This window comes from Pseudorca crassidens, chromosome 2 (assembly GCF_039906515.1).
Source record: "Pseudorca crassidens isolate mPseCra1 chromosome 2, mPseCra1.hap1, whole genome shotgun sequence".
Lineage (NCBI taxonomy): Eukaryota > Metazoa > Chordata > Mammalia > Artiodactyla > Delphinidae > Pseudorca > Pseudorca crassidens.
The window spans coordinates 100539662-100562901 of NC_090297.1; the positions used below are offsets into that span (position 1 = coordinate 100539662).

General features: G+C 35.7%; 1 protein-coding gene across 5 annotated transcripts in view; it reads right to left on the bottom strand.

Moving 5' to 3' along the window:
* Nucleotides 1-23240, bottom strand: part of DENND2C (DENN domain containing 2C) — a 93263-nt gene that overhangs the window by 27182 nt on the left and 42841 nt on the right. For all 5 annotated transcript variants that reach the window (XM_067727347.1, XM_067727342.1, XM_067727344.1 and 2 more), the window contains exons 2-6: nt 9650-10661; nt 8827-8963; nt 8287-8399; nt 7533-7703; nt 4235-4331 (exon numbers count right to left, since the gene is read on the bottom strand). In XM_067727347.1, coding sequence (XP_067583448.1) covers nt 4235-4331; nt 7533-7703; nt 8287-8399; nt 8827-8963; nt 9650-10473 — 1342 coding nt within the window. In that variant the 5' untranslated portion in view covers nt 10474-10661. The remainder of the gene's footprint in view (nt 1-4234; nt 4332-7532; nt 7704-8286; nt 8400-8826; nt 8964-9649; nt 10662-23240) is intronic.

The following is a 23240-nucleotide window of genomic DNA, read 5'->3' on the forward strand; positions in this document are numbered from 1 at the left end:
AAAGCTCCACGGACCTGGGGACTTACTTGGAGTAAGGAATAATTAAGGAGGCTGAGCCTTTCTCCAAACCACTTAGCTGTATCAGGGCAGGACAGGTGCAAAAAAGAATAAAAGGCTCAGAGAAGAAACTATTCCATTCCATCTTCTTCCCATACCCACCTCCCTCCTCAGTTCCCCTCTCATCCCTAATTCTAGAAATTAACAGCAGTTCAGACTAGTTTTAGAAAGCCTTGATCAGAGTGGATTTTATTTCTACCTTCATATCATTGTCTTTATATTCCCAAATAAGGTATCAAAGGTAAAACACCAACCTGGCTAAACAAAAATCTCAATACGGAACAAACTGTGAATTTAGATTAACAGGAAAATGTGAGGCTAAGAAAGATTACCAAGTAAGTTTATGAAGTAATATTTATGATGCCTTTATGATGCCTCTAAGCCACCTCTAATGCCAAACTAAACTGAACTTTACTCTGAATTCTTACAGTACTCAAACAGCTTTGAACTGCTCTTATTTTCCACAATTGGATTTTAAGTATCTTGAGGCTAAGATACTTTTAGCCTGTTTCTAGAAGGGAATGTTCTGTACAATACTAGGCACATTGTCAATTTACAAAAAAAAAAAAAAAAGAAAGAAAGAGAACAACCAAAACACAAAACAAAACATCGTGAACAGGTGAACGAAAAATTTCTAAATTAAGTCTGAAAAGTTAAAGCAAAATTTTAAAATAAAAAGAAAGGGAAAAAATTTTAATATATCAGGAAAAACAAGGACTAGGAGTCATAAATGAAAACTGTACGGAAGTTTGATTGTATAAAAATGTAAAATTTCTAATCTAATAAAAAATCATTAGTAAATTCAAAAGGTAAATAAACTGGGGGAATATTTGAAATCCACGTTGCAGACGCAAGGCTAAGTTTCTTAATATTTAAATAGCTGTTACAAATGAATAAGTAAAAACACAGCACAACAAAAAAAATGAATAAAAGAGTAGGAAAAGACAATTTGTAGAAAAAGACTGATAACTATTGATAAACATAACTGTTCAAATTCATAATTAATAAAATAAATTTAATAACTTAAAACAATAAGTAAGATACACTTTTCAACCATGATACTGGCAAAAAATAAAAAGCTCTAATAAAACACAGTATTAATGAAGATTACGAGGAAAAAACCATTTTCAAAAGCTCTTCAAAGAAATATAAAGCTGTTTTTTTTTTTTTTGCGGTACGCGGACCTCTCACTGTTGTGGCCTCTCCTGTTGCAGAGCACAGGCTCTGGATGCACAGGCCCAGTGGCCACGGCTCACGGGTCCAGCCGCTCCGCAGCAATGTGGGATCTTCCCGGACCAGGCCACGAACCCGTGTCCCCTGCATCGGCAGGCGGACTCTCAACCACTGCGCCACCAGGGAAGCCCAAAGCTGTTTTTTTTTAAGTTGTTAAAATCTATTTGTGAGACAATTTGTCAGCAGTTATAAAAATTTTAATTTATGTGTTCTTTAAAGTATGTGTTCTTTGATTAAGTACACTGCTAGGAACTTATTCTACAGATGTATTCTTACCAACATACAAAAAAATATATAAACAAAAAATATATATTACAGCATTGTTTGAAGAAAAAATCTATATCTATATATCTACCTATCTATTTATAAAACTTAATTATCCACAGGTTAAATAAAATGTTAGAAACAGCCAAAATGTCTACCAGCTAAATAAAATTCTTTTACATCTATACCAAGAAATACAGTACAGCTATGTGGATCTCTATGTGTTGATACCAAAAGAGCTCCAAAGTATATTAATTATATATTTTTTTAAAACAGCAAGATATACAAAGTCTGAATAGTATAAAAGTATTTGGGGAGAAAAAATATTTGCATGTGCATAAGATTTTCTGGGATTAGTAGGAGGAGGTTTGGGAAACTTTGGCTTTCCGTTTTATGTTATTTTATATTATTGTAATTTCTTGCTGTGCTCATTTTAATTTTGTAATAAGGAAGAAGAGAACATAAAAACAAATACTGTCTCTTCATTAGATATGTGGGAAAGCTACACAAGACATGTTACAGAAAAAGCAGGTATTTAAATATTGTGTACTGTACAGGTTTTATAACTTCAAACTAACTACAATGACAAAAAGTATACTGGGGCTATAAAATATTGTTCAGTATGAAAGAACAAACACTGTGAGCTCCTGAGTCCTATTTGTATCCTTAGCACCAAGCACCTCTTGGGAGCCCATGAAGTGTTTGGAAAGACAAAAAAAAAAGAAAGAGGGAAGGGAGGAAAGGTAATTTACCTGGAAAAGACCTTACAAAAGCTCATTTAAATGGCTTTAATATATTCACATCTATGGGTTTTGACGATCTGCATTCCAAGACACTGAATGAAGGTTAAGGGGTTTATAAGCCAATAGGAAAATCTGTTGAGAATCTGTAGGGATCAAAAAAGTACTAGATTGTCCCTTTTTAAAATGTGACTTCAACACACAAAATTATAATTTTGAAGAAGGACAATAAATCATTTTGTGATACCTGATAACTGAGAGTTAAGAACTGTTTAGGTTGCAACAGATTCGGTAAAACCTAGCATGTACTGGCAGAGCAGGTAAATACAATCATCTGGTTCTATGAGGCATTGCTGATATACAGACAAAAGCTTAAGGAGGTAAACAAAAATCTGAGAACTGTGACTACTGAGCCAGGAGATCCTCAGGCATGAGAGAAATTCCTCGGGTCCACTGAAGGAGTTGGCCACAGAGACTGAGTAAATGCATATTTCCTTTGAGCCACGCAAAAGAAAAATCTGTAGGGACTCCTCCTTTTTGTGTGTGTATGTGTTAGAAGTTGGCAGTTTATGCTCTTGAATTTTTTCTTTTCAATAATGATACAGTGAAAAAAAGGATTTGGCTCTTCAAAAACTTTTCTTCGAGCCAAATTTACTAAAATGTTCCTAATCCATAAAGCATTCAAATAAAATAAGAGATCGGTGATCATCTACCTAGGGTGGCATATCTGGTGAATACAGTTATCAATAGAGTGCTGTTAATACGGGAAAATGATAATGTTTTCTAAGAATTTGTCCTGGTTCCAGTGTCTTGATATTTCACAAAATTTGCAATTTATAATTTATTTCCTTATCTATAAAACAATAATATTTGCTACATGCCGTTATTTAGAAAAACAATCATAATAGAGAAGAAGAAGACTTTGTGGTATCATGCTCCTTGATTCAAATTGATGCTTCCTCCTCTGGCTCAGCTTCTTCCTCTGTAAAATTAGGACAGTCCCTACCTCCCAGTGTGGTCATACGTTATACACCAGATAAAGTACATAAAGAAACTATTACTTCATTCAGTAAATGGTAGCTATTATTATTAACAAAAACCAGAAGTATTTCTTCTACAGAAGAAAAGGCTGAAATGTTGTAATAATTGCTTTTGCAAATATGAAAACTCACATTTAAAATGGTGATGAGATGATTTTAATCATCACAAAGTAAGAAGAAAGAGTCTTGAATTATTGAACAGGGAAGTTTATTTTCACATAGTAATTGTTAGAATGAAGAAGAGATTTTCAATGAAAATGAAGAAATTTCTGTCTTTGGAAGTCTGCAAAAATATGAAATATTCTTTTCTGGTATGACTTGGCTGTTGCTTCTCACTTATGAATCTCACAGACAAAAATTGCTAAACTCTACACATCCTTTGCCAGACAACCAAGTTAAAGTTGTAAAGAAGATTCTACAATAATAATTCACTATAGATGTTGAAAGTTTCTTAAGACAATCTAAGTTTTATCTAGGCATCTGAGGAATAAAACTACTGAACTTATTAGATGACTATAGGTTGAATACCACATACATTCAGTATATATATACTTAATATTTTCATTTCGACACTGAGAGAGTCTATACTGACAAAAGACTGTAAATCAAAGTAGTACTACATAATAAGGATGCAACCTGTCCATGAAAATTAGTCTCATTGGTTTATAACTATTTTTTAATTTATTTACTTATTCATCCAATAGTTATTACTTGGTACAGAACTAAACAAAAGGGATTTGAGGAAGAACAAGAAATAATCCCTTAGCCTAAAGAAGTTTTATGTTTAAGTGGGATAGACAGGAAAGTAAACCAAAAATTATAATTCACATCAAACATTAAATTATTTAATGATTTGCCCTTCATATGCTAATAGCTATGGACAGTTGGAACAATTCTTACCTTTAGAGGGAGGTACATCTTTTCCAGTGTAAGGGTGTAACTTTACCCTCTTCTTCCCTCTCTTAGATTCAAATATATCATCTATTTTCAATACAAGCTGAAAAAAGACCAGAAAAGTACAAGCTAAAACAAACACCAACAAGTTTTGCAGCTTGATGTTAACTTATTAGTGATTCTCGTTCAGAGAAAGATCCATTTTATAAATAAAAACCTTTACATTTTTCAATTTTGAATCTAAAATTATCTTTAGTAAGATGATATGCTATTCTAATACATATTCCATTTAACATGGGTAAGAGAAGTGGGAAAGGATATTTCCTTTCCAGAGGAAGTTTAGCACAGGTTCTTAGAGAGATTGCTTGTCATTCCATGTCACAACATGCAGGAAATCTGGCTACTGCACTCCATATATTGACCAAGCCTTACCAATGGACTCAAGTTTTTGCGAGCCCAGAGTAGGAAGTGGGATATTTACTCACTTGTAAGGCAGGGTGAGGCACAGTTATGTCTGCTCCCAGGAATTTTTGCAAAGAGAGGATAATCACGCTTAGAAAGCTTTAGTCAAAAGGAATACTCCTTTGCTACTGGGAGCACTAATATTATAATTTATTTTGGAAACATGTCATAAAAATAGGAGATTCTCAAATATGTCCAAGTACAAAACAATGTTCCATTTAATATGCATTATTCATTAAAATTCTTTCTTTGCTTCTGGGAAGTGTGTATAAAAGAGACAGACAGACAGACTGGGCTTAAAAAAGAGAAAAGAATTAAAGCTGATCAACAGCCACTTTTAAAAGGAGAAATTGATTAGTTTTTCTATGTATATTTTTCTTAAAATTCCAAACTTTTTCTTAACTATCAATATTGATTTAACATATTTAATGCCCAGAATTACAGTTGTTAGGAACATTATATAATATGATAACCAACAAAGTTGCTTGAGAAAAATGTTCTTGTTTTTTCCTTTGTCCTTGTTTCTCTAGCAATCCTGGCAATCCATAGGCAGTGAATCAGTCCACTGCAAGAAAAATAACATGTGAGAAACATGTGCTTCCAATATGCAGATTATTCCCACATTTTTGGATGAGTTTATTCTTTTAAAGATTTTCATAGCTATAATTCAAGTGAAAAGTTACCAATATTCTTAAATATTAGCATTATTAAAGAAAATAAGAGAATCCAACATAAAAAGGTATTGCTAGGGGCTATAGGAAAGATGTATGAGAGTAAACATGTATTTTGGATACATAAGGACCAAAAATAGTAGAATTATTAATGTGTATTTGAAAAGTATACTTAAAAGTATACTCAAATGTTATAAAGAAAAGGGAACTATCTATTCTAGAAATATGAGATAAAGTAATAAAATTTAAATTTTGATTATGAGCTAGGAGCCTATAATTACCTTCTAGTTATAGGAAATACCGTAGAATAGTTTTCCTAAGAAATGATGGAAACCATATTGCTGTACACACTTGACACAAACAATATAAAACATTAGGAAATCTACTCTAGCAAACAATCCCACACAGATTGCCACAGTAGAGAAAGAAAGGAAGGGTAGGGAAGAGGCATATGGACTAGATCAGTTACTTTCAAACTATGAAACCAGTTTCCCTTCCAGAGATAGCTCTAGTCATCAAAGAGGAAATAAGTGAAAACTGCTTTCCTCATGGAATGTTGTTCCCGAAGATAGTCCAAAACCAAAATTTGTATTGCAAATGAAACATCCTAAAAGGATTTAATCCAAGGAGGGTCACAGGTAGAAATGCTAACAGTCTGTTCCTGCCTGACAATCAAGAATTCATCACCATTTTTCTCTTCCCCATTTCTTAAGAAAACCTTTGGGAAAATATCCAAACAGGAAAAGTTGGATCATCTCACCTATAATCAGAAAGAGAACAGGCTTTGAGTACTCAAGGGATCCACAGTACATAAAATACTGAGGCATGAAATCAAAAGCACTGCAAATATCCTTGGGTCTCATTAAATTCCACAATCCATAATTTCTAAATATTTGTTAATGCTATTCCAAGAACCACATCTTAAATACAATTCCTTATGTGTTTGTGTTCTAGCCCCTGTGAACGCATGATCTGCTGTTTCTGGAACATGTGGGAGGCTGCTTTGTTGTGCCAGCAATTCTTTTTTTTTTTTTTTTTTTGGAAGTATAGTTGATTTACAATGCGGTGTTAGTTCCTGGTGTACAGGAAAGTGATTGTTATGCATTATATATACATACATCCTGGAAATTCTTTAAACCTCTGATTTTTAAGTAGTCCTCACCATACACAGGAGAATAAACACCTAAAGATTTTTTTTTCCAGAGAGATCAGTTTAGTGCTTTAAAAAAAACTCTGTGTCTTTAACACTTCACATATTAAAGAGGGAGGGGCAGGAAATGGATCAGAAGAATTAAAGTAACTGTGGAACAGAATATTTCCCAAGGAACCAATCAGCAGTTACTACACCAAGAAACAGCTATGACTTTTGTTCAGTGTTAAAATCAGGTACAGAAATCATGTGCTAAATGAATATAGCTAATTCAGATGGGATTAAAGACAGGAATACTATTTAAATGATTTTATTTCTGCATAGTAATCCTGAAAACATTCTGAATTACAGAACAAAATAACATAAACAGTTTTTAAATATTTTCATGTAATTTCTTAAATGTCTCTCTTAAAAATATATATATTACAAATAATCCAAATTTCTTTATTTTGGTTCAGTGGCTGTCACTGAGATGATTTACAGACTTACTGCCTTTTCTCCCTTGAGAGAGAAGTCATTTATTTAATATAATTGGCAAAAATTTCTTTTCCCAAGTAATAGTAAAATTTCTTTTTTCCTTCCTTTGAGTGGACATTTTTGGCATATACTTTGTCATTACTGAAAATTTGTAAACTCAGGCACAAAACTGAATTAACTTTGGCTGTTATACAAATAAGTGAGAACAACACTGATGCCAGCTTACTAGAAGGTCCTTTTACATGAGGTTCTAGGGCTTCCTTCACACCGGCAGCTGATTTTAATGAGAACTAAGGTAACTAGGGCGAAGTCCTCCATCTAAAATCAATTTTCCAAATCCACACACACACACAAAAACCTTGGCAAAAGCCATTCATGCATTTTTCTTGCATGAGCAAAAACTTAGCTTAAGGCTGCTTTCCAAATCTTCTAATTCCAGTAGGTCAGTTCTAACCTATTATTCGTTTCAGTCTAAAGTTTATTTATTCGCATTTGTGGAAATGCTGAAGTAAGAGTTGAAGAATCAAAGTACTGGAGTTCTTACCCTTGGAAGATTTTTCCTTTTCCTGTTTGCAACTTCTCCAGCTCGGAAAAGCTTCCATTCAGTTAAAGTGACAGGCAATGTGGTATCCTTTGTGAGCTTTGACCATAAATAAACTTGTGAGTTCTTCGGTTCCATAGTCTTCCGGTGAAGTAACTGAGGTTTGGGAGGAAGCTAAAACAGAAGAGGTACTGCTAAGGTAAGATCATCTAGGTAATGCCTGTGTTCTCAAAGTCAAAGCTATCCCCCCAAAATATTTATCTTTCCTTTAAAATCATCTAAAATGAGGACACCGTAATTTCTTTTTCACTGTTTGTAAAGAAGTTTCTTGGGTTTCTAATCCAAGTTCTTCTACAACAGTGTAATCAAATTTCCAGAAAACAATAGCTCAGAGTCCTCATTAACTCAAGGCAGCCTTTGCTTTCAGGGCTGGTGAGTGCTTGCAGGGACCAGACAGGTAATTTAGGCCACAGGTTGATGTGGGACTATTACAGTGCTGTGGTAACTATAGTGAACTAAAAGGTTTATGGTCTGTCTAAAGGTGTTTGTATTCAAGTCTTCTCAAGCGCTAAAAAAACAAACAAAAACCCCTCCCCAAAACCAAAAAAAAAGTTTTGTGCTGCTCCCCCCAAAATAAAACAAAGAACAATAAACCAACATTTCAGTGCCTCTTAGTTTTGGCCCTAGTTAAACCATTTTAACCTTTTTGTAGGATCATAAATAAGATTCTAATATTTTCTTATTTCTCTGGTTATACCTTGTGTGCTTTGAAAGCAATTTTAGGGGGTGGTAGCTTCCATGTTGAAAGAGACCTCCACATGGGCAAAGGCTGCACTGGAATATCTTCATATGGATTTTCTTTGATGGGATCTTGAAAAATAATGAAAAAAAAGTTTAGAGGAACATAATTAAATGGGAACACACTGACTACACTTAAAAGGAAAAGAAAGCAAAAACTGACTAAATATGTTCAGCTTTCTACTCTACATTGCTGTAGGGATGTAGGTCTCAAAATCAATGGTACTTTAAGCTCACAAACCACTCAGGTGTCCAACCAACCTCAAAGAATTCTCAAAATACCATACTACACACATCTACTTCTGAACTGAACAGTCCAATAAACTAGTTGTAAAATCCATTAGAGAATTAAGGAATTTATACAACAAAGGTTTCAATATTAGAAAGGAAAATCTAGAGCAAGACATGCTTGATTGTAAAAGAAAATAACATACTCTAGTTAAGGGCTCCACCAACTACATACTCACTAAATTTAATTGCAAAGTTTGTGGACACCTACATATGATATCCTCATAGATATTGTCCTCAGACTGTGTGTAATAAAGTGCTGAGCCAGAATTTCTTCTAAGTTCTTCACGAATCTTCCGTGAGTTCTGATTTCGAAAGTGCTGAATGTCCTCAAATTCAAAGGATTTCCTTAAGAAAGGAGATACATTTTAAAGTTGTATCTTGTAAAACTCTAGTATTCTTTATATTGGTATGATAGACACAAATTGATAAGAAAAGGACTTAGTGTACAAAATTACAAAGGTGTTTTATCAGATACCTAAGAATAATAAATTAGGCTGATGCCCTAATACGCACCATGAGAAAACTGGAGGCTTTTAGCCAATTACATTCATGTTCTTCTTTGGGTACTTTATTAAATTCACTCTGTAATAAAAAGTGAGGCTAATGCCAGCATGTCCTAAATGAAGTAGAAGAAGGTACTTGCTTCCCTATACATTGTTCTTTTCTTTTTTGGCCGCACCGCATGACAGGTGGTATCTTAGTTCCCCAACCAGGGATCGAACCCATATCCCTTGCATTGGAAGTGCAGAGTCTTAATCACTGGACCGCCAGGGAAGTCCCCTATACATTTTTAAAGATATAAAATGGAAGTTTTTCTACAGTACTTATGTCAGTAGATTGTCCTGGATATTACCTATACTCCTACTGTTTCGCTTATATGTATTTTCCCCTTGGGTTAATCAACATCTGTATAATCAAATTATACGTGTAACCCACACATGGAAATGGAAATTGGTTTGAAAAGGAAACAGAAGCTCAATAGTTCTATAAGGAAAATACTTAAAATCATTACCTTTCAAATAAAAACATACCTTTTAGATCTCCCTCTGATTTTTCTGCCATAGTTCTTTGGTTCAGGTTCCTGAGAAGAGGCTAAAGAGGGCTCTGTACAAGAATTATTTTCACAGTATTTTCTGTCACAGTTTCTTTCTTTATATGGCATATCACCAGATTCAGATAAATATCTGAATGTCCTACGAGGTTTTGGCAAAGGATTTATAGAAGGTCCACACTCTTGTCCCTCAGGTTCAGAGTAAATGTTTTCTAAGCTCTTCGTTACTCCATATGAACTATCCAGACCTCTGAAATTCAGTTCTTTTTCTGAAGAGTCACAATGTTCTAAAGCTAAATTTAAGACTTTATCTGGGGGAAGTGCTTCTATTTTCTTCCACAATATCTGTGAGGTATAGAAATTTCCTGGAGGTAATGAAGTCTCTGGATCCAAAACTTCTTTCCAGCTTTCAGTTTGTTTGGCCCGAGAACATACCCAGTTGGATCCTGATTCATTTTTAAAGAAGTGTGTATCATCATACTCACGTCTCTCACTTTCATCCTCACTTCGATTGTGGCTTTTGGCATCTTCATTAATACCCTGATCAACATTTTGAGAGTTGGTGACATCCAGGTTTTTGCTCTTTCCCTCAGCAACAGGATTTCTCTTAAGAAGAATCTCTTGATTACAGTTATTATATCTCACTCCAAAGTCCTTTGGATTGCACTTATCTGGATTAGATTTACCATTAGTTCTTCCTTCCCACTGAGAAATTTTTTGTTTGATGTTTCTGCAGTGGCTTCTTGACAGTGTATGAACAGCAGAACGAGAAAAACCAACATCCATGTTCCCAGTTGGGTGCATGACAAGTGATGAATTTTACTGAGGTTCCATTACAAGTAACTGTGAAATACTATATTCTTTATCCTGTCAGTTAGAATCCAAACAATTCCAGCATTTTCCTTTCATCTTTAACTTGAAAATGTTTTAAAAAGAAAAATTCTTATCATCAATCCTTGTTGAAAATGGCTACAACTTTATCTTGAATAATCCTATTAAAATGAAATGAATATGTTAACACAGTTTTATAATTTCCTAATTTAAACTCCACTAAAACACTGCCCACCTATCCCTAAATAAGTCGCTAACATTTCATATGTAAAGATGTACCTGTCATCCATTAAGCAATTCAACCTCATAAAGGCATTCCTAAGAGGGTGGTATAATATTACAGAGAAAATACTACTTAATGGTATTTCTCAAATTGTCTGCTTTAACATTCTGCATATTTAATTTCCTAAAGTTAAGTAGAATGAGGTTTTATAAGAGATTACACATAGTAGTATACAATATTATTTTGTGATAAATCAATTCTTTACAAAACCTTCTGTTAATGAAACAAGGACCAACAGAGTATTATAAAAAGCATACAGAAATACATCTCAAATAACCAAAATATCCAAATAACCAAAAAGTTTATGATTCATAAGTAATTTAAATAACCACAGAAACAAAAGTCAATATTTTTTACATGAACACATCAAAATCCAGAGGAAGAGCCAGTTAGTCTGGAAACACACCAATAGCTGATTTCCTTCTCCAGTGCTACTTTGAGATAATATTAGCTCATCACATACCCTTATTTCAACTTTACTATTAGCAACACAGAATTCCATACACACCACTGTCACTAAAGACAATCCAAGGTGCCATTAACTATCAGTTACTTTGAAATGTAATAACCTATTTTGTCACTGACTGAATTTTCCACATCTCTGCCACCACACACTTGACCCAAATCAGCAAAAATACTTACAGTCACATCCCTTCCTTTCACATAGAGGCTTCACTCATTTAGGCCCATTAACTGTTTCCTCAAATGCAAAATTTGGCAGAGAACTTTTCCTGTCAACTGAGTAAAGACCTGATCTCAAGTTCTACTGTATACTGTTTAAAAATAGCAACTGATTCGATACTTCCTGAGACAGGGGTCATCCTTCCTTGAGCTTTGTCTGTGTGTCCTTGATTAACAGGCAGGAAAATGTCTTGGCCCAGCTCTGTCAGTGTAGCTGACCAAAACTGATACACACACCACACACACACACAATTTATTCTAGGCAGAGCAACTGCTAGTCAGGACTACCATCAGCTTTCAATTATTTCTTCAAGTTTGTAGGAAAACCAGGTTTGCTAGCAAATAAACTTTGATGAGGGTCTTATGCAAAGAAAATCATTCTAAAAAACCTTAAGAAATTGAACTCATGAGTGGAAAAAAACAAAACAAAGCACCCAAAATATAAAAGCTGTTGGGCAGAACTCTTCACAAAAGACTAATGCATAGAATTTGAACATCCAATCAGCTTCTACTGCTCATTATTAAAACTCTGAAAATCCTTTATACTAGTTTCCGATGTTTACAGAGAATTCCTAAGGATTTTAAGGTGTCTTTAGACTCAGGTTTTCTTCACTACAGACAAGATAGGAGTATTTTTCTCTCTCCTGGGAACCTAGTCAAGGTTTTTGGCAGTCCCAAACTCTTTCATTACTCTTCCCTTGTTAATGTGTTTTAAGTATGAAGGCGTGAAACTGAGAAGAAAAAGATGAAAATTGCTTGGGCTAAAAAAAAAAAAAAGTTTAACTTGAAAAGAACTGGCAACAAATGGCTTAATCTATGGAATTCACATACAAATATAAGTGATGTGTATTCATGGTGTTTCAGTGGCAAGAGAGTAGCATAGCAACATGACACTCCTTAAATCTAGGTAGGTATTATGAAGAGAAATGCTATTTTCTCCTAACTATGTATTAATACATTGCAGCTTTTAAAAAATGACAAATTATTTCAAAACCAAAAAGTTTTAATGCATTCTAATTAGATCAATGCCTATATTGATATTATAATCTGTCTTTATACATGATTGCACAGCTCCAATTTTTGCCAAATTAAACTCTTTATAATGTGGCTTGCCTATTCTTATATGTAAGTTGTGATTCTGTCCTATCCAAAAAATAAGAATCACCAAACCAAGAGTTGCCTGTTTTTTCCTTACAGGCATCTCACATCTAACTGTCCTTTTAGTCTAATTAAATTGAGTCACTTTGCTACCCAGCACCTCCTCCCCTATGGCTCTCCGAGCCTGCAAGATTCTTTATATCCCATCCTTCACCTCTAGTTTCTTGCCTTGACCTCCACTATCAGTAGACATTCTAATCCCTATGTGCTGGCCCAGTGTTCAAGTCCTAGATCTCGCCAAGCTTCATCTTTTGAAAGCTCCCTAAAGCCAACTTATTCACATATTTGCCCCTAGACACTGCTTTCTGAGCCTTGCTTCAACAGTTCTCACAGAAACACAGATTGAGAAAATATAACAGCTTCAATAATTTTAAAAATTTTGTTTCTTCTCTTAATACTACAAAATGAGTCCAAAGCTTCTCCAACTATTAAAAACTATTAAGTCAGGCAGGACTCACACGAAGAGAAGCTACAGCTCACGATAACCACAATGGGCAACCTCAAGAGAAGAAACCAGCAACTCAGTTCCTCGGGTGGGCAAAAGAAGTGTAAATGTGAAAAACTAAGCATGATTTTAAAAGTATAATAAAACAGAATGCTTGGAGTAAAGGCTACTAATCAATTATTTTTTCCTACTCTTTGTTCCCAAAGAGGTGATTCTTAATCATGTCCTTTTGTTTTTACAGTAAGTCCTCCATATACAAATGAGTTCCGTTCTGAGAGCACATTTGTTAAGTACGATTTGTTCGTAAGTCCAGCAAAATTAGCCTAGGTACCGGATTAACACAATTGGCTATATAGTACTGTAATAGGTTTATAATACTTTTCATACAAATAATGCATAAAAAACAAACAAAAACAAAAAATAAACATTTTTAATCTTACAGTACAGTACCTTGAAAAGTACAGTAGTACAGTACAACAGCTGGCATACAGGGGCTGGCATCTAGTGAACAGGCAAGGAAGAGTTACTGACTAGAGGAAGGATAGGAGGTGGGAGATGCTAGCGGTGAAGGATCGTCAGCAACAGGAGACAGAAGGCAAACTGCAAGTTCACTCACACCTGATGATGGTGGCACAGGTTCTGGTTCCTTGCTGGATTCAATTCTATCTACCCTCTTGAAAAAACAATCCAGTGATGTCTGGGTAGTAGCCCTTTTTTTCTTGTCATAGATGACATGGTAGCACCGGATTGCATTCTGAACGGCTGCTTCAACCTTTGTGTACTGTTCTATGTTCGGGTCCTGTGCCTCAAAAACTAACAGTGCCTCCTCAAATAAAGAAAATCCCCTTGCCATTTCCTGCATCATGAATCTCTTTGGTTCTTCAGTTACTTCCTCCTCCTCTTGTCTCTCTTTGTCCTTTCTCTGGGCCTCCAGTTCCTGGTCTTTTTAGCAGTACCACCTAGATCACCACTGCTTTTACACTTGCTTCCGGACATCCTGGGCTTGAAATAAAGATACTGTACTACTGTACTCTATACAGTACTGTAAAGTACACAAAAGCACAACCTCTTGTAGAGGATGCATGCACGTGACAATGTACACCAGACACGTGAACTAACTTACGTGACTGGACATGTGAACACACATTCGCATCTTTGAAAGTTCGGAACTTGAAGGTTCGTATGAGGGGACTTAAACTTGTTTTCTATTGCTTTTCTGAGTATTTACTTTCATCCAAGATAAACAGCAACTACAGTTTATCAGTTTAAGATGTAATTTATAGTATAACCTAACACATATAGGATTCTGTGTTCTTAGCCTTTTAAAAGAAACCAATCTAAATCCATTCAGGTAAGTGAAATTCCCTTTAAGAAAGAGAATATTAACGTTCTATTTTACTGACTCAAGTCTATATAAGGAAAGTTTCTCACTCCAAATCCTTTAAAATATTTTATTTGATTAAGTATAATCTGGACAAATAGGAAGAATTTAGAACATTCTAAAAGTTGACTTAAAAACTGATGAAAGGATATACTTTTAAATGGTTAATTTTTGTTATGTGAATTTTACCTCAATTAGAAAGAAAACAGATGAAAGGGACCGAGAAGACTCTCGCTTCTGGTATGATAGAAAAATTGGACTAGACTTGCCTTCCCAACATAAAAAACTATAAAACTGGACTTATATGTAAAATAAATGCTTTTAGATATTGAATAACAGCAAAGGACTGTGATCCCTGAAAGAAGGAAAACAAATGAAGTGGGCACCAAGATGGCCCAGCTTTCACCCAGGAGGCTCTTTTCAGAAAACAGCATAGAACATGGTAACCATGCTGAGTTAAGGATAAAGAGACCAGAGTGTGGAGGGGCAGAGGCAAATACAATCTTCAGGGTACAGTATCAGAAAGGAGGAAGCAACACAGAAGAGAAGCTCCAGAAATCTACATAGGATCTACTTGAGTCTTGGGCTGAATACTAAGCTGGTAAGGTATAAGGTAACACTGCACGAGGCTAGACAACATATTACTGGGAAAGAAGAGCTAATGGAACCCTGTAAAGCTGACTAACACCCAGAGTTAACAAAGGTCTGGGAAATGTTCAACTTCCAATGATCTTCACAAGGGAGGCCTTGCCAAACACCTGGGTAATTCAGTAGAAACAGTAGGAGGTCACGGCTTGCCAGTGGGACTAAACTAGCCCTAGAGTGAAGGCTACTTTAAAACCACCACAAAAAAAAACTTTTCAGAAGGATCAAGTTGATTCATAAGTAATTTAAATAACCACAGAAACAAAAGTCAATATTTTTTACATGAACACATCAAAATCCAGACACACCACAATGTAACATTTACAATGTCTAGCATCCAATCAAAATTACTAAACATGCAAAGAAGCTTGAAAATGAGACCCATAATCAGGAGAAAAATCAGTTAACAGAAACTGAAGCAAAAATGACAGACACGATACAGTTGGCAGAGAAAGACTTCAATTCAGATATTTAAAATATATTCATAAACTTAAAACAAAATATGAACATAATGAGTATAGAAATAGAAGATATAAAAAAGAAAACAAAGGTAACTTCTGGAGCTTAAAAATACCCCATATGAAAAGAAAACTTCGCTGTTTTGTTTGAACAGCAGATTTTAGACGCTGCAGAGGAAATGATCAGTGAAGTTGAATAAGTAGTAATAAAAACTGTCAAAAACTAACACAAAAACTGAAGCACAGAGAGAAGAAAAGAGTAAAACAAAAGTCTCACTGGGACAATATCAAGTGGTTTACCTTACATATAAATGGGAATCCCAGAAGTGAGGGGTTGGGAGGCAGGGAACAAATATTTCAAGAAATAATAGCTGAAATTTTTCTAAATTGGATGAAAACTCTTAACACATAGATACATGGGGCTCAACAAATTCCAAACAGGATAAATATAAGGAAAGCCTTACCAAGGCAAACCATAATCAAGTTGCTGAAAACTGGTGATAAAGAGAAAATTCTTAAGAGCCAAAGGAAAGAATATACATTACATATAAGAACAACAAGGTAAGTCAGAAAACAATGGAAAATATTTAGAGAATTCCTTGGTGGTCCAGTGGTTAGGACTCGGTGCTTTCACTGCTGTGGGCCCGGGTTCAATCCCTGGTTGGGGAACTAAGATCCCACAAGCTGTCCAGAACAGCAAAATAAATAAATAAATAAATAAAAATTGAAGTGCTAAGGGGAAAAAAAAATCTGTGAAATCTAGAATTCTAGACATATCCTTCAAGATGAAGGTGAAATAAAAACATTTTCAGTTAAACAAAACTGTTGTGAATTTGTTAACAGCAGACCTGCACTTAGGGCCAGGGACATAATTTGTGGGTCCCAGGGCAAATTGAAAACATGAGGCCCCTTGTTCAAAGTGCTTTAAAGGTACATATGAAGCTTTTCCTTTTTCTGCAGTCTTCTTTTCAGCTTATCATGGCATTTTAAATTTACTATTTAATGTTTTATGGGAAAAAATTTTTAATTTAAATTATCAGCATGAGTTTTACCATTCATCTATATATTGTGCAATATCATTTAAAATGCAAATATCAGAGCGATACATGGAACATTTACCAATAGACCATACATTGGGCTATAAAATAAGACATGATAAATTTAAAAGGATTGAAATCATTCTGAGGATGTTTTCTAACCCACTATGGAAATGAATTAGAAATCAGTTCTAAACCAAAACGAAAATCCCAAAATATTTGGAAATAAATGTTTATATTACAAAAGGAAGAAAAAGCTTAAAAACAATGAATGATGATGCTATTTCTTGGTGTTTTAAATTGGAACACCTTTTACCCTGTTAAGTTTCAAGTTATATTTTATCTATTTTTTAAATTTAATTTTATTTATTCTTTTATATAGCAGGTCCTTATTAGTCATCAATTTTATGCACATCAGCAATTGTCAATCCCAATCGCCCAATTCATCACACCACCACCACCACCCCCCCCGCCGCTTTCCCCCCTTGGTCTGTCCATACGTTTGTTCTCTACATCTGTGTCTCAATTTCTGCCCTGCAAGCTGGTTCATTGGTACCATTTTTCTAAGTTCCATATGTATGCAATAATATACGATATTTGTTTTTCTCTTTCTGACTTACTGCACTCTGTATGACAGTCTCTAGATCCACCCACGTGTCTACAAATGACCCAATTTTGTTCCTTTTTATGCCTGAGTAATATTCCACTGTACATATTTACCACAACTTCTTTATCCATTCATCTGTCGATGGGCATTTAAGTTGCTTCCATGACCTGGCTATTGTAAATACTGCTGCAATGAACATTGGGGTGCATGTGTCTTTCTGAATTATGGTTTTCTCTGGGTATATGCACAGTAGTGGGATTGCTGGATCATACGGTAATTCTATTTTTCGTTTTTTAAGGAACCTCCATACTGTTCTCCATAGTGGGTGTATCAATTTACATTACCACTAACAGTGCAAGAGGGTTCCCTTTTCTCCACACCCTCTCCAGCATTTGTTGTTTGTAGACTTTCTGCTGATGCCCATTTTAACTGGTGTGAGGTGATAGATACCTCATTGAGTTTTGATTTGCATTTCTCTAATAATTAGTGATGCTGAGCAGCTTTTCATGTGCTCCTTGGCCATCTGTATGTCTTCTTTGGAGAAATGTCTCTTCTGCCCATTTTTGAACTGAGTTATTTGTTTTTTTAATATTGAGCTGTTTATATATTCTGGAGATTAATCCTTTGTTGATTTGTTTGCAAATGCTTGTAAATACTTTCTCCCACTATGAGGGCTGCCTTTCCGTCTTGTTTATGGTTTCCTTTGCTGTGCAAAAGCTTTGAAGTTTCATTATGTCCCATTTGTTTCTTTCTGTTTTTATTTCCATTACTCTAGGAGGTGGATCAAAAAAGATCTTGCTGTGATTTGTATCAAAGAGTGTTCTTCCTATGTTTTCCTCTAAGAGTTTTATAGTGTCCAGTCTTACATTTAGCTCTCTAATCCATTTTGAGTTTATTTTTGTCTATGGTGTAGGGAATGTTCTAATTTCATTCTTTTACATGTAGCTGTCCAGTTTTCCCAGCAGCACTTATTGAAGAGACTGTCTTTTCTCCATTGTATATCCTTGCCTCTTTAGTCATAGATTAGTTGACCATAGGTGTATGGGTTTATCTCTAGGCTTTCTATCTTGTTCCATTGATCTATATTTCTGTTATTGTGCTAGTACCATACTGTCTTGATTACTGTAGCTTTGTAGTATAGTCTGAAGTCACAAAGTCTGATTCCTCCAGCTCCGTTTTTTTCCCTCAAGACTGCTTTGGCTATTCAGGGTCTTTTGTGTCTCCATACAAATTTTAAAATTTTTTTGTTCTAGTTCCGTAAAATATGCCATTGGTAATTTGATAGGGATTGCACTGAATCTGTAGATTGCTTTGGGTAGTATAGTCATTTTCACAATATTGATTCTTCCAAACCAAGAACATGGTATATCTCTCCATCTGTTGGTATCATTTTTAATTTCTTTCATCAATGTCTTATAGTCTTCTGCATACAGGACTTTTGTCTCCCTAGTTAGGTTTATTCCTAGGTATTTTATTCTTTTTGTTGCAATGGTAAATGGGAGTGTTTCCTTAATTGCTCTTTCAGATATTTCATCATTAGTGTATAGCAGTGCAAGAGATTTTTGTGCATTAATGTTGTATCCTGTAACTTTACCAAATTCATTGATTACCTCTAGTAGTTTTCTGGTGGCATCTTTAGAATTCTCAGTGTATAGTATCATGTCATCTGAAAACAGTGACAGATTTACTTCTTCTTTTACAATTTGTATTCCTTTTATTTCTTTTTCTTCTCTGATTGCCGTGGCTAGGACTTCCAAAACTATGTTGAATAATAGTGGTGAGAGTAGACATCCTTGTCTTGTTCCTGATCTTAGAGGAAATGCTTTCAGTTTTTCACCATTGAGAATGATGTTTGCTGTGGGTTTGTCCTATATGGCCTTAACTATGTTGAGGTAGGTTCCCTCTACGCCCACTTTCTGGAGAGTCTTATCATAAATGGGCGTCGAATTTTGTCAAAAGCTTTTTCTGCATCTATTGAGATGATCTTATGGTTTTTCTTCTTCAATTTGTTAATATGGTGTATCACACTAACTTACGTATATTGAAGAATCCTTGCATCTCTGGGATAAATCCCACTTGATCATGGTGTATGATACTTTTAATGTGTTGTTGGATTCTGTTTGCTAGTATTTTGTTGAGGATTTTTCCGTCTATATTCATCAGTGATATTGGTCTGTGATTTTCTTTTTTTTGTAGTATCTTTCTCTGGTTTTGGTATCAGGGTGATGGTGGCCTCACAGAATGAGTCTAGGAGTGTTCCTTCCTCTGCAATATTTTGCAAGAGTTTCAGAAGGATGGGTGTTAGCTCTTCTCTAAATGTCTGATAGAATTCACCTGTGAAGCCATCTGGTCCTGGACTTTTGTTTACTGGAAGATTTTTAATCACAGTTTCAATTTCATTACTTGTGATTGGTCTGTTCATATTTTCTATTTCTTCCTGGTTCAGTCTTGGAAGGTTATACCTTTCTAAGAATTTGTCCATTTCTTCCAGGTTGTCCATTTTATTGGCATAGAGTTGCTTGTAGTAGTCTCTTAGGATGCTTTGTATTTCTGCGGTGTCTGTTGTAACTTCTCTTTCTTCACTTCTACTTTTATTGATTTGAGTCCTCTCCCTCTTTTTCTTCATGAGTCTGGCTAATGGTTTATCAATTTTGTTTATCTTCTCAAAGAACCAGCTTTTAGTTTTATTGATCTTTGCTATTGTTTTCTTTGTTTCTATATCATTTATTTCTGCTCTGATCTTTATGATTTCTTTCCTTCTGCTAACTTCGGGTTTTGTTTGTTCTTCTTTCTCTAGTTCCTTTAGGTGTAAGGTTAGATTGTTTATTTGAGGTATTTCTTGTTTCTTGAGGTAGGCCTGTATAGCTATAAACTTCCCTCTTAGAGCTGCTTTTGCTGCATCCCATAGATTTTGGGTCATCGTGTTTTCATTGTCATTTATCTCTAGGTATTTTTTGATGTCCTCTTTGATTTCTTCAGTGATCTCTTGGTTATTTAGTAACGTATTGTTTAGCCTCCATGTGTTTGTGTTTTTTACGTTTTTTTTCCCTGTAATTTATTTCTAATCTCACAGCATTGTGGTCAGAAAAGATGCTTGATATGATTTCAATTTTCTTAAATTTACTGTGGCTTGATTTGTGACCCAAGATGTGATCTATCCTGGAGAATGTTCCTTGCGCACTTGAGAAGAAAGTGTAATCTGCTGTTTTTGGATGGAATGTCCTATAAATATCAATGAAATCTATCTGGTCTATTGTGTCATTTAAAGCTTCTGTTTCCTTATTAATTTTCTGTTTGGATGATCTGTCCATTGGTGTAAGTGACGTGTTAAAGTCCCCAACTATTATTGTGTTACTGTCAATTTCCTCTTTTAGAGCTGTTAGCAGTTGCCTTATGTATTGAGGTGCTCCTATGTTGGGTGCATATATATTTATAATTGTTATATCTTCTTCTTGGATTGATCCCTTGATCATTATGTAGTGTCCTTCCTTGTCTCTTGTAACATTCTTTATTTTAAAGTCTATTTTATCTGATATGAGTATTGCTACTCCAGCTTTCTTTTGATTTCCATTTGCATGGAGTATCTTTTTCCATCCCCTCACTTTCAGTCTGTATGTGTCCATAGGTCTGAAGTGGGTCTCTTGTAGCCAGCATATAGATGGGTCTTGTTTCTGTATGCATTCAGCAAGCCTGTGTCTTTTGGTTGGAGCATTTAATCCATTCACGTTTAAGGTAATTATCAATATGTATGTTCCTATGACCATTTTCTTAGTTGTTTTGGGTTTGCTTTTGTAGGTCCTTTTCTTCTCTTGTGTTTACCACTTAGAGAAGTTCCTTTAGCATTTGCTGTAGAGCTGGTTTGGTGGTGCTGAATTCTCTTAGCTTTTGCTTGTCTGTAAAGCTTTTGATTTCTCCATCGAATCTGAATGAGATCCTTGCTGGGTAGAGTAATCTTGGTTGTAGGTTCTTCCCTTTCATCACTTCAAATATATCATGCCACTCCCTTCTGGCTTGTAGAATTTCTGCTGAGAAATCAGCTGTTAACCTTATGGGAGTTCCCTTTTATGTTATTTGTCATTTTTTCCCTTGCTGCTTTCAATAATTTTTCTTTGTCTTTAATTATTGCCAGTCTGATTACAATGTGTCTTGGCGTGTTTCTCCATGGGTTTATCCTGTATGGGACTCTCTGCACTTCCTGGACTTGGGTGGCTATTTCCTTTCCCATGTTAGGAAAGTTTTCGACTATAATCTTTTCAAATATTTTCTTGGGTCCTTTCTCTCTCTCGTCTCCTTCTGGGACCCCTATAATGCGAATGTTGTTGCGTTTAATGTTGTCCCAGAGGTCTCCTAGACTGTCTTCATTTCTTTTCATTCTTTTTTCTTTATTCTGTTCCACGGCAGTGAATTCCATCATTCTGTCTTCCAGGTTACTTATCTGTTCTTTTACCTCAGTTATTCTGCTATTGATTCCTTCTAGTGTAATTTTCATTCCAGTTATTGTATTGTTCACCTCTGTTTGTTCTTTAATTCTTCTAGGTCTTTATTAAACATTTCTTGCATTTTCTTGATCCTTGCCTCCATTCTTTTTCCAAGGTCCTGGATCATCTTAACTATCATTATTTTGAATTCTTTTTCTGGAAGGTTGCCTATATCCACTTCATTTAGTTGTTTTTCTGGGGTTTTATCTTGTTCCTTCATCTGGTACATAGCCCTCTGCCTTTTCATCTTTTCTGTCTTTCTGGGAATGTGGTTTTTGTTCCACAGGCTGCAGGATTGTAGTTCTTGCTTCTGCTGTCTGCCCTCTGGTGGATGAGGCTATCTAAGAGGCTTGTGCAAGTTTCCTGATGGGAGGGACTGGTAGTGGGTGGAGTTGGGTGTTGCTCTGGTGGGCAGAGCTCAGCAAAACTTTAATCCACTTGACTGCTGATGGGTGGGGCTGGGTTCCCTCCCTGTTGGTTGTCTGGCCTGAGGCAACCCAACACTGGAGCCGACCTGGGCTCTTTGGTGGGGCTAGTGGTGGACTCTGGGAGGGCTCACGCCAAGGAGTACTTCCCAGAACTTCTGCTGCCAGTGTCCTTGTCCCCATGGTGAGCCACAGCCACCGCCTGCCTCTGCAGGAGACCCTCCAACACTAGCAGGTAGGTCTGGTTCAGTCTTCCCTGGGGTCACTGCTCCTTCGCCTGGGTCCCGATGCACACACTACTTTGTGTGTGCCCTCCAAGAGTGGAGTCTCTGTTTCCCCCAGTCCTGTCAAAGTCCTGCAGTCGAGTCCCACTAGCCTTCAAAGTCTGATTCTCTAGGAACTCCTCCTCCCATTGCCGGATCCCCAGGTTGGGAACCTGACCTGGGGCTTAGAACCTTCACTCCAGTGGGTGAACTTCTGTGGTATAAGTGTTCTCCAGTCTGTGAGTCACCCACCCAGCAGTTATGGGATTTGATTTTACTATAATTGCACCCCTTCTACCATCTCACTGTGGCTTCTCCTTTGTCTTTGGATGTGGGGTGTCTTTTTTGGTGAGTTCCAGTGTCTTCCGGTCAATGGTTGTCCAGCAGCTAGTTGTGATTCTGGTGTTCTAGCAAGAGGGAGTGAGAGCATGTCCTTCTACGCTGCCATCTTGGTTCCTCTCTCAAGTTATATTTTAATTTTCTCTCCAGGTTAAACACTCTAGCTTCACATTTGTTTAAGTTACTTTACAGCCAATCTTGAACAAAATGTACCATTCTTTTCAAAGTTACATTTTTCTAAACCATGTAGTGAAATTTGAGTGTCATTATTCCACCTAAGAATTGAAAAATAAATGATTTAAGGTTCTCCCTTAAGAAGAAAAAACGAATAACTTAAGCGCAAAGCAAGTAGGAGAAAGGAAATAATAAAGAGTGAATATTGATGAAACAGCAACAGATGAACAATGGAAAAATACCAATAAAACAAAAAAAGTTATTTAAAAAGATCAGTAAATTGATAAACCTCTAGGTAGACTGAACAAATAAAAAAGAGAGGAAAGCATAAGTTAGCAATATCGGGAATGAAAAAGGGGGCATCAC